The sequence below is a fragment of the Eucalyptus grandis genome, chromosome 7, assembly GCF_016545825.1.
Source record: "Eucalyptus grandis isolate ANBG69807.140 chromosome 7, ASM1654582v1, whole genome shotgun sequence".
Taxonomy (NCBI): Eukaryota; Viridiplantae; Streptophyta; class Magnoliopsida; order Myrtales; family Myrtaceae; genus Eucalyptus; species Eucalyptus grandis.
Window position 1 is genome coordinate 48,828,810 of NC_052618.1, and position 12,295 is coordinate 48,841,104.

Consider the following 12,295-nt stretch of genomic DNA (forward strand, 5'->3'; position numbering starts at 1 on the left):
TAACCATGACTTTTCAATGCAATAGTAAGTATACAAACACGTCGAGTTAGGATTTTCTTCATAACATTGCTTGACTGTGATTAACTCTTTTATATTGGGCTACCCCGTTAGGTGATACACAAGAAACATTAAATATTTTTACATATCTACGAATTAAATTGAACATACATCAAAAAACTCATTAAATCACATTGAATAGATTAAAATCCAAAGATCACATTGCATATTGAATTAAAGTTCATCTCATATTAAATAAATTAAAGTTTACGGACCACGTTGTACACTACGCCTAAGTTCAAAAATCATTCTAAAGCCCTAGGCTTATCATTGCACAACCCAAGACAAACTCATCAACTGAGTCTACTCTGCGCAGCCCATTCCCTTCAACCCCATCAGAATTGAATTCATCAGGTCCACCCATTAATCTCAGTCAAGGCTTTGAAACTCACCTGTAACTGACTTCACGTTCAGGCCAAGAGGTTGAGAGGGAAACGGTGATTTTTTCGATTACGGTTACTGAAGGAGTTGGAGTCGATTTTCCTCGCCGATTTTAACTCCACGCCATCACTACAGAGGACTTCCCCCGTCGCCCTCCCCACGCCTTCGGCCATCTTTTCGCCACTGTTTCTCGCCATTCCGAAGCCGTGCGCACCCCCTTGTTTCCGAGACGACTGGGATCCCGAGGCGCGCTGACATCCAGTTTGAAGCTCTTCCGCATGTATATTGGACATAGGTGGAAAACGAGTATTATAAATGTAGGTAGATATCAATGACCGGGCATGACGAATGAATGAATAGAATCTAATTTTGGCTAGAGGAAGCTCGAGATGCTCTAATGGCTTTGGTTTTCAATATATAATATAGATAGAAATATAATTTAATAGGTTGAAATTCATAATTGATTTCTCAAATCTACACACTGAAATGAACCTGTTGAAGATACGCAAGGATATTCAACCGAATCATTCAGATATCATTGTACAAGTCAAGATCAATTAATATCGAATCTGATTTTGTATATAATATTGTTTCCTTTTATTTACAGACAACATGTATTATAATAGACATGCTCTGTACATCACATCAATATACTGAAATACAAGAAAAACTTCCCCCTCTCGCTTTCCTTCCTCTCGTTTTCTTCATCTTCTTTCATGGTATCAGAGCGGGTTACGAACCTTAAACTCGCTTCTTCCGCCTCGATTCATCCTCTTCTGGTCTTCTGATCTTCTACCGGAAAAATCTAGCTAACCTGCAAAACGCATTAGCACTCCGGCGCAAGAATCAGCACCTTAAAGAAATCACATTGAAACAGACGAAGGAAAAGGAAGAGAGGGAGATCTCCATACCGTCATGGCTGACAATCAACCTCAATCGAGGAAATTACTTATGGATACAACGACCTCAGAAGCACAAGATCAAGTGCAATCGCGACCTACCCTCGTGGGGAGGGAACAGGTTTAGGGGTATTGCCTAAAGGACAGGCCTAAGGCCCATGATTAGGTGCAAGCTCTCCCAAGCCTATACCCCGCGTGACGTTGGGATATATTATAAGAATTTTGCATAAAAGGAGTCGCCACTAGCCTATTGGGGTCGGCTAGAAACCAAGTAAGGCATGGGAGCGTGCCTCACTTCCTACGCAACCCGAGAATCTAGGTTCGGGGGACTTGATTACACTAATCAACCAATTAGTGCCCTTTCGGTACTTCGATCTTGTTCATTTTAACAAAATAAGTCTTGGTAGGCAATTTGAATTGATTTTATGCTTATCCACTAACATGTGAGGTGATCATGCGGGTGCGCAATCATTAAAGTAATAATCATAACTACCAAGATCCGAATTGCCATAAAATTAAGCACATGCCATCAAACATAATTAGATATGAAAATTAAACATGCAACATAATTAATATACGAGCATATAAAGGTCTAATTATGCTAAAATGGCAATACATGATCAAACCCCATCATTTTTGGATTTTTGAAATTTTTAATTTTTTTAATTAATTTTTTTAATTTTCTTTAAAAAATTGATCTTTCTAAATTTTCGATTTATTTTTATTTTTTTTAAGGATTTTCGATTTTTTTAATTTTCTAAATATTTTTAAAATTTTAATTTAAAAGAAATAATTTTTATTATATTTTAAAAAAAAGGGCGAACCGGGTCGGGTCCTGGTCGACCCGACCCGGTTCGGCCAGTCTGCATGATTCGGGTCTGGTCGGAGACCGGACCCGGGTTGGTCCAGCCGTAGGCGGGCTGATCGGCCCGCTTCAAAAGGAAATAATAAAGAAAAAAGAAAGAAGCCCACAAGTCTAGATCCTAAATTAGCCCAAACCCATCTTGATTTTTTTTTTTTTTTACTTCAGCCCACCTAAGGGTTCATTTTCTAATTAGGTGTTTCGGCCCAACCTAATCAGCCCACGGACTAAATGAAAAAGGGCCCAACACGAAACCCATCTCTTTTTTTTTTTTTTTTTTTTACTTTTTCTTTTTATCTTTTTGTGTTTTCTTTTCTCTTTTTCATTTTTGTTGTTTTACCCCGTTTCGATCGTCTTCTTCGGGCCTCTTCTCCCACGCCCGCAGCCAGCCGAGGCGAGCTGCCTCGGCTCCTCCGCCGGTCGGACGCCAACAACACCGCGAGTACCGACCGCCCTAAAGGAGTCGCCGACCCATCGTCAGCCGGTGGCTCCGTCCGACCGACGCCGAGCGCCGCCGTACCGGTTGGCCGATGTTCCGAGAGTCTCCTATTTCGTTGAGGTATGCGCGCTTCGTCTCACCCCAAACCGCGCGAGGGAACCTACCGAAAAGCTAGAAGAACGACGGGGACGATGCGTGACAAGGGTATGATCCCAAGCGGCGCTAAAAATCAAAAGCTAAGCTCCGATCGAAGGCTGGATGTGGCGGTTTCGTTGAGGCATTTCGACAAACATGTGGCGTGCACTAACAACGTTAAGAGATTTCAGCTCAGCCGGAGCCCGACTGCGCATCCGAACCTTCAACAATATACACCAGAACAGCCAACAAATAAACGGGGAAAGGTGGTGGCCGGAGCTCGCCCGAAACCGGACGGGATGAGCTCCGGCCGGAATGCTTTCAAAGACGCACTCCAACTGCTCAAAGAAAAATACCAACCCGGGTTCCTGCGGGAATGACAGCTTAGGGATATGTCGACGGTGGCGGCGGTGACTCGAAGAAACGCCAGCAGCGGAAGCGACGACTCGAAAGCGCGTCGGTGGTGGTGGTACTTCGGAGACGAGCGCCTCTTATCCCTGTTCCCTCCTGGTTCTCTGTACTGCTGGGCTTCGAGGGTTACGACGGTAGCCGGTGCCTGACCGGCGGAGGTTGGGTGGCAATGATTGACAACAATGGTGCGCCCTGATCCCCTCTTCCTCTATGTGTTTCTCTCTATTCTGGGCCTCTCTCCCCTCGGTCTGGGTTTTTATTTTTATTTTCGATCTCCCCGTGTCTTTGCTTTGGGTTCAAGATTACAGCTGCAGCTGACAATTCACCGGCGGCAGCTGGACGTCTGAGATTCCTCGGCTCCTTACCCGGCCTATTCTCCTCTCTTTCCTCTCGATTTCCTCTCTGTATTCTCCCTTTGATCCTCCCCTCCGTGTTCTCCCTTTTTTCTCTCTGTTTTCCCCTCTGTGTTCTTATACTTCCTGCAGGTATCCTGAGCGAAGACCCCCTGCCGAGCCAGCTGGTTGATCGCTCTACTTCCTCGACCCGCGGATCGCGCCGAAAGCCTTGCCATGCCGATCCTCCGCCTCGCCTCCTCTTCATCTTCCCGTTTCTTTCCCTTTTGCTCTCTCTTTTATCTTTTTTTTTTTTCCTTCTGCGGGAACTTGCACGAAGACTACGGTCGAGCTAATTGCCGGTCGATTGCTCCCGACCCGCGGAACATGCCGCGCACCTGCCACACCGGTCCTCTACTGCCGCTCTCGCTGCTATGCTTTGTTGCCACATCTTCGCAAGTCTTCAAGCGAAGACCAGCGGAAGAGAAGAAAAAGGGGCCGGGCCAACCGAAGAGAAAGGAGATTGGGCCGGCCCAATGCGAGGAGAATAAAAGAGAGGGCTGGTCGAGCCATGATCGAATCCGCCCGACCCGACCATTTTCGTTTTTTTAAGATTTATCTTTGAAATTTTTTAACTCTTCTTCTTTTTTTTTTTTTTTTAAATAACTTAATTAAATAATATACATATATATTTTTAAAATTTTCTTTTGTGACTAATTCCCAACATTTAATACTATTTTAAATCAATTAATCTAGTTGAAAAATTAGGTGTCAACAAATGCCCCTCTTTGAATGTAGACTCGAAGAGGTTGCCTTCAAAGACATGAAGACACCAAAATTATTTCGGCGGTAAAGAAACCCTAGATGCATATGCACGTATCAAAGCGATGGAAATGACTCATAATTATGAAAGTGCATCTTGTCAGTAAGAGGAAGAAAGACTCCGGGCTACAAAAGCCCACCGGGTCATAAGAAGGGAGTTGAAAGACTCCGGGCTACGGAAAGCCCACCGGGTCATAAGAAGGGGGTTGAAGGACTCCGGGCTACGGAAAGCCCACCGGGTCATAAGAAGGGGTTGAAGGACTCCGGGCTCTGAAAGCCCACCGGGTCATAAGAATGGGATTGAAGGACTCCGGGCTACGGAAAGCCCACCGGGTCATAAGAAGGGGGTTGAAGGACTCTGGGCTACGGAAAGCCCACCGGGTCATAAGAATGGGGGTTGAAGAACTCCGGGCTACGGAAAGCCCACCGGGTCATAAGAATGGGATTGAAGGACTTCGGGCTATGGAAAGCCCACCGATGACATGGTTTAAGGTTGACCATGAACCTTTGGAGATAACATGGTTTAAGGCTGACCATGAACCTTTGGAGATGGCATGGTTTAAGGCTGACCATGAACCCTTGATTTTTAGGGAGGCAACCTACTAACCCCTTTAAAAACTGCATGGCTTCACTGAGGAATCCTGTCAAACTCAACTTGAGTGAATGTCATTAGAGACGTCATCAAGAGACGTATTGGCAATATTGTAGCATTAATTGAACAAGCTAACCAAGCTAAGTCCGACTGTTTTGGAAGAAACATTTGATTTCAATCAGCATCATGTGGCGCAAAATTGTCATATTGCTTGTGGATATATCATTAATCATCAAATTCTCTAGGAGTCAAGTTCTTATCAAGACGATCACGACTTGTGAACAAGGTTCATTAAGCATGCCAAACTAGAGCTTCTTAGTCAGAAAGGGCTTCTCACGCACTTTCAATAAAATGGCTGCTTGATCCCATCCATTCATGTGGGAGATAACTGGTTGCTGAGGGTATCTCACATAACCCATATCAAAGGCTTTCAGAAGCATTCGCGACGAGCACAGTATGATCGATCAAAAAGGTCTTTTGAAAAAGTCGCAATATAGGCTCGTTTAGGGCTTACATGAAGAACTTGTCGCTTTGAGGCCAATAGGGGAACACTTATTGCTATCTTCGTCGGGTTTACAAGTCGAGAACTTGAAAGGTAAGACAAGATAGGATTACTTCCACTTCTTCAAGCAATAATTTCTTTGTGGCATTCTCATTTTCACTCGAATTATCCCAATCAGAAGAGACTTCGGAAGAGGGTTGTAATGTTGGCTCGGGAAAGGCTTGAAAGGCTTAACATTTTCAAAGGGCTTTTTAAGAGTCGGTGATCATCATAGCATCATGACCGTGTCATTCGATCTTTCAAGTCACTTGGCTTTTGAAACAGAGGCGCATCTCGAAAGTCCCTTAATTAACCATTTATGTATGGAGGTTTGCTCTTCTCTAATTTCATTTGCACTTGCGATGATTTTTTACTCGACACTTGGACTTTGATAATTTTTTCACATAAGATGCAGCCTTTTGGCTTTCTCTCTCGTTTTTTTTTTTTGACAGGCATTGACCTTGCTTTTACCGTATATACTTGCTTTTTCATGCCCCCTAATTTGTCGAACTTTTTTTCTCTTTGAACTTTTATAGCTCTTATGACTTTCGAGATATTTTTCACATTTTCTCGTGACTGTCAATTGTGTTTGGTCAATTCTCATGCCTTGCTCCAGTGAAGGGAGATGATCACCGCTTGAGGTTCAGAAATGAATAATCAGGCCCAAATTGGTTAAAACAATGGATATCAGTGTTTGGGTAGAGAATGAAATGCTCTTCTTCACTTTGGGATGAGTCAAGCTCTAATGAGAATTCCTTTGAAGCTATCACCGGAAGATTAATGCAAGTGAAAGTAATAGAATCTTTCTCAATCTTTCGTTCTACAACGTGATCACAACCTCTTATGCTGCCCCAATGTAGGGTTGTTCTTGACAATGGTACTTTGAAGTATCATCTTTTTTTTTTTCCAGCCCAAAGTGATAATAGGAGATTAGTGCAATGCTTGGGATTGATGAAGGGAACGCCTTTATCCTTTCGATCTTTGTGCTCAATGCGAATGAATCATTCGTCCTAAGAGAAGGTCGATTTTCACTCAACTCTCAAAAGTGTCTGGAGGATGTGTCCGTAATGGGCTTACCTTTCTTCATCCTAAGTACTTCTTGTTTGGCATGGTTAACCTTTCACTCTTTTGCCCAAATAAAATCATTTTTACGAGCCATTTGCTTGAGGGTCGCAGACGTGAAGTGTGCATAGTGACACCAAAGAATAGGTCATGCGAATCATGTCATGCATTTTTGTTTTTTTCCTTATTCTTTTGTTTGTTCGTTTTGCCCCCCTTTTTATCATCTCAACTTACCTCTCAAAAGAGACATTCAACCTGTTGTGCGAAGACTTGATGGATTCTTGAGTTGGTTCTTTCCCCTGCCATTTCCTCATTCGACGGTAGGATGTCTGAAACACAAATAGATATGCGTGTATGCAACATATGCATGATATCTACAATGCTATGCATGATGCTATGCGACTTGAATTGTGCATGAAGTGGCCCTCGGCCTCGATTTCATTCATGGAAAATACTTCTTAACGCATCGGCGTTTACGTGTCTAGGCAATTCCACGCCATCCATTTCAACTAAAATCATGGCACCACCAGGAAGAATCTTCTTAATAACATACGGTCCTTCGTAATTCGGGGTGAATTTGCCACGAGGATCTGGTATGATCGGAAGCACCTTTCTCAACACCAGGTCGTTGACTTCGAAGTGTCTAGGATGCACCTTTCAGTTGAAGACTTTTGCGACTCGTCTCTGATAGCACTGACCATGACACATAGCTTGCAATCTCTTCTCATCGATCATGTTTAACTGCTCATGCCTCTGTTGTATCCACTCAGTCTCATCAAGCGTAGATTGAGAAAGGATCCTTAAAGAAGGGACTTCAACTTCAACAGGCAAGACTGCCTCCATCCCGTATACTAGTGAGAAAGGAGTTGCCCCTGTGGAGGTGCGAATAGAAGTTCGATATGCCATTAGCGCGTAAGGGAGCCTATCGTGCCAATCACGATAATTTTCAGCGGTCTTTGATAAGATTTTCTTTATATTCTTGTTTGCCACCTCCACTGCTCCATTCATTTGAGGACGGTACGGTGATGAGTTCAAGTGCTTAATTCGAAACTCACTGAACAAACCATCTACAACTTTGTTATTCAAATTAGTGCCATTGTCAGTAATGATCGCCTCCGGTACCCCATAACGAGCGATAATGTCACGACGAGTGAACTTTGCCACATTCTTGGCAGTAACATTAACATACGAGTTGGCCTCGATCCACTTGGTAAAATAGTCTATCGCCACCAAGATAAATCGATGCCCATTTGAAGCTTTGGGGTTAATGGGCCCGATCACGTCAATTCCCCACATTGAAAAGGGCCAGGGTTGAGACATTTGGTGAAGTTTAATTGGGGGGGCATTTATCCTGTCTCCATAAATTTGGCACTGGTGACACCGTCGTACGTGCTGAATGCAGTCAGACTCTATGGTTAGCCAATAATAACCGAGTCGCATGATCTTTCTCACCAAGAAGTGTCCATTCATATGGGGGCCGCACTCCCCTTCATGTATCTCTTTCATCAAACGATCAGCTTCTTCAGCATCAACACACCTTAGCAATGTTGAGTCAAAGGACCTTTTGTAGAGGACATCTCCACTTTGGTGAAGAATTTCGATGCTAGCTTTATCAAATGCTTTCGTCGTCGCGCTTCACTTCCTTCGGGAATTCACCCTTCTGCAAATACTTCAAGATGTCGTGATACCAAGGTTGTCCATCCGGTTCCTCTTTAACCGTCATACAATAAGCCGGGCGCCAAAAGATTTCGATTCTCAGTGGTTCAATGTCCAAGCCTCCAGTTACTTGCAACATTGAAGACAAGGTAGTTAGGGCATCAACGAACTGATTTTGAGACCTTGGTAAGTATTCGAATGATATTTCTTGGAATTCTTCCGTCAACTCTCCTAGGAACTCATGATACGGAATTAATTTAGAATCATGTGTTCGCCATTTGCCTTCAGTCTGTAAGATGATAAGGGTTGAATCGCCATAAACTTGCAACTTCTGAATTTTCATATCGACGGCGGCTTGGAGGCCAAGAACGCATGCTTCGTATTTAGCGATGTTATTCGTGCAAGGGAACGTCAATTTAGCAGCGACGGGGTAATGTTGTCCATCCGGGGAGATAAGAACTGCCCCAATACCTGACCCGGCTAAGTTAACCGCACCATCAAAGTACATCGTCCATTTGTCGCTTGATACAAGTAAAATTCGCTCTTCTGCATCACTATCCTCATTAGATGCTCTGGATCTCTCAGAATTTTCTGCCAACATGTCTGTTATGGCTCGACCTATAACAGACTTTTGTCCCAAGCTTTGAACATCAAACTCAGAAATTAAGATTTGCCATTTGGCCAACTTCCCCACCAAAGTCGGCTTCTCTAAGAGATACCTGATAGGATCGTTTTCAGTCACCAACAAGATTCGGTGATGAAGTGTATACTACCGTAGCCTGTGCAAGACCCAAATTAAAGCCACGTAAGTTCTCTCAACTTCCGTATAGTTCATCTCGGAAACAGTGAACTTCTTGCTCAAGTAGTATATTGTGCATTCTCTCCCATCATTTGGTCTCTTCTGGGCTAACATAGCTCCCAATGACTCGTCATGTATGGTTAAGTACAAAATCAGGGGAATTTTAGGGAGTGGGGGCACTAAGACTGGTGCATGAGTGAGATAATGTTTTATCTTCTCAAAGGCACCCCGGCACTCGGCATTCCACTCGATCTTTGCATTCTTTTTCATGAGCTTGAAGAATGGCTTCGCCGTTTCAGACAACTGACAAATGAATCTCGCCACATAATTAAGTCGTCCCATTAGGCTGCGGACTTCTTTGATGGTAGTCGGGGGTCGTAAGTCGCAAATGGCTTTAACTTTCGACGGATCAATCTCTATGCCCCTATTACTAACCGTGAATCCTAATAGTTTCCTAGATTTCACTCCAAAAACGCATTTTGCGGGATTGAGGCGCAACTTGAACTTCCGAAGATGTTCAAACAACCTTCGCAAGACTTTAACATGATCTTCACCACGTCTCGATTTCGCAATCATGTCGTCGACGTATACTTCGATTTCCTTGTTCATCATGTCATGGAATAACGTGACCATGGCCCTCTGATACGTTGCCCCAGCATTCTTTAGACTGAAAGGGATCACTTTGTAGCAGAAAGTTCCCCAAGGAGTTATGAATGATGTTTTGCTTCTGTCTTCCTCCTTCATATGAATTTGGTTATATCCGGAAAAGCCATCCATGAAGGAGAATAACTCAAATCCCGCTGTACTATCAACTAAAACATCGATATGTGGGAGCGGAAAGTCGTCCTTGGGACTTGCTCGATTCAAGTCGCGATAGTCAACACACACCCTGATTCGCCCATCTTTCTTCATTACGGGCACGATATTTGCTACCCAATCAGGGTAACGAGTCACTTCAATAAAGTCTACTTTTAGTAGTTTCATCACTTCTTCTTCAATCTTCTTGGACAACTCTGGTTTACTTCTCCTGAGTCTTTGCTTCTTGGGTGGCATATTGGGGTCTATTGGTAAAGCATGTTCCACAATTTCAGGATCCAATCCCGGCATGTCGGCATATGTCCAGGCGAACACATCTTGATACTCTTTCAGAAGATTAGTCATCCTTTCTGCCTTTGATTCTGAGAGACAGGCTCCGATCTTTACCTCCTTGACATTCTCTACATCACCCAGATTTATGGTGATTGTTTGCTCTTCGGTCAACGGCTTCGATTCTTCGTGTCGATTCCACTCACGCTCGATCCACTTCTGATCATCGTCGTCCATGTCATCAGAACCTGAGGGACTCTCTTCATGCACATCTAAGTCACATGCGTCCTTATCATGATTATGCATAATGTAATGCCTGAGATGTGATGAAATGAGTTAGAGTAATGTCGACAACAAAGACGATGCATGTCATTTTCGAAAAAAATTTGAAGTATTTTTGTAAAAATTTCAAGAACTCGTCCTCATATCATTGGATTTCCTCGTTCTTGCAAAACAATCAAATAAGGGAGCATGTGGAGGCCTAGGCCTCATTGACCATCATAGGACTAGTTTGATGTGCTTCCACATGTCCTCAATAAAACATGTGTCTATTTTATTGAATGAAGAAAGGTAAGGCCGCATTTTAACACATACCACCCTCGACCAACGGCTCAAGATCGGGGTTGACCACAGTTCACGTTATAAATGAGAAAAACAAGAAATAGAGAAAGGAAAACTACAAGATCCTGCGCAGGGGATAAGACATAAAACGGAAGACTATGCTAAACAAGAGCTGCCCTACTCTGGAGGGATAGTTATGACTTCAGAGGACTCGGATTCCTCGCACGCCAAGATGGTGCATATGACATCCTCCTCGAATAGCTCGGTCACACCATAGATATTCTCGTCTTCCTCGAACAACATCCTTGGAGGTCCTGGAAACGTCTCCTCCAGCAACAGGGAAAACGGGCTTTGATAGCCCTCGTCCTCTTCAGTCTGGGCAATGCGTTCACTCTGGTCTCTGTACCCGCCTTGGCCTCCTTGGCCACCTCGGCTACCTCGGCCCCTATGTCTTCCACGGCTTCCTCGGTTGTTATGGCCTCCCCGCTTCTCGATATATCCCAAGCCTCTTCTTTTGAAGTTTTTACGAGCTTCAATGGGTTTTCGCACACCCTGACCATGCGATCCAAGACCCTCCGCAGGGTTATATCCGCTTGCCAGCATGATTTTTCCCGCAGCTATAGCTGGCCTAGACAATTCAGGATTCCTTGTGAAAGAGCATGTAGGCACATGAATCATAGACACTAGCTCTAATGTTTGAAAGCTGGATTCCTCAGTACATTCAGGCTCCACATAAGGGATAGCTGTCTCGTGGTAGATCTTGAAGTCAGACTCTCCATGGACTGTGAGAAGCCTGTTATCTACCACAAATCGTACTTTTTGATGAAGGCTGGAGGCAACAGCGCCTGCCGTGTGGATCCATGGCCTCCCTAGTAGAAAATTAAAAGCGCTTGGTATATCTAGCACTTCGAACGGGATTTGGAAAAGTACAGGGCCAATCAGCAGCTCAAGTTCAATTTCCCCTATCACCTCCTTCTTCATCCCGTCAAAAGCCCGAATAGTTGACTTGCCAGTATGAATTCTTCCAAGATCAACGCCAAGACGGTGGAGTGTAGCCAATGGGCATATATTGAGTGCCGAACCATTATCGATCAACACTCTGCAAACAAGTGTGCTCTCATGCTTCACCGAAATGTGTAGCGCTTTGGTATGATTAGGGCCCTCAGGGGGGAGATCTTCATCAGTAAAGGAGATTTGGTCTTTTAGTAGAATGGCCCCAACAAACTCTTCCAATTGGACTTCATCGATTGATTCCGGCACGTGCACCTCATTAAGGACTTTAAGCAAAATATCCCTGTGTTTCTCGGAAGATTTGAATAATTCTAAGAGGGAGATTTGAGCCGGCAGCTTCCGCAAACTGATCCACCACATTGAACTCACTAGACTTTACTACAGCCAAGAATTGTTTTACCTCCTCCTCCGTCACGGCCTTCTTTTCTACTCCTTTATCAGGGGCATAACAGCGGCCTGATCGCGTGACAGTGTCCACCTCAGTTGTTCCGTAGTCCCAAGGTACAGCTTTGGGATCAAATTTGGGAGGATTCTCCAACACTATCACTCCATATTTCTCCCAAGGTGGCAATTCTATCGTGACTGGCGTTGTGTTCCCTCGCATGACTTCAATTGCTGACATCTCCTTGACTATAAGGTCGATCGCCAT

The 12,295-nt window shown here is 44.1% G+C and overlaps 1 protein-coding gene across 1 annotated transcript; it reads right to left on the reverse strand.

Moving 5' to 3' along the window:
* Positions 1-7,190: 7,190 nt before the first annotated feature.
* On the reverse strand, positions 7,191-12,295 carry LOC104440517. Its single transcript, XM_039317878.1, has 5 exons — positions 11,994-12,295; positions 10,817-11,929; positions 8,963-10,390; positions 8,472-8,908; positions 7,191-7,405 (listed from the first exon to the last, which is right to left on the reverse strand). Exons 1-5 carry the CDS (start codon positions 12,293-12,295, stop codon positions 7,191-7,193), a joined length of 3,495 nt encoding a protein of 1,164 aa, XP_039173812.1.

Bases quoted from the DNA above. Each gene is read 5' to 3' on its own strand.
- LOC104440517 (XM_039317878.1), bottom strand. From the start codon at position 12,295: ATGGCGATCGACCTTATAGTCAAGGAGATGTCAGCAATTGAAGTCATG. The intron at 11,930-11,993 runs GTTTGCGGAAGC...CGAGAAACACAG, and splicing joins GAGTTCAATGTGGTGGATCA to GGATATTTTGCTTAAAGTCC. The intron at 8,909-8,962 runs GTAGTATACACT...CGATCCTATCAG, and splicing joins TGGGTCTTGCACAGGCTACG to GTATCTCTTAGAGAAGCCGA.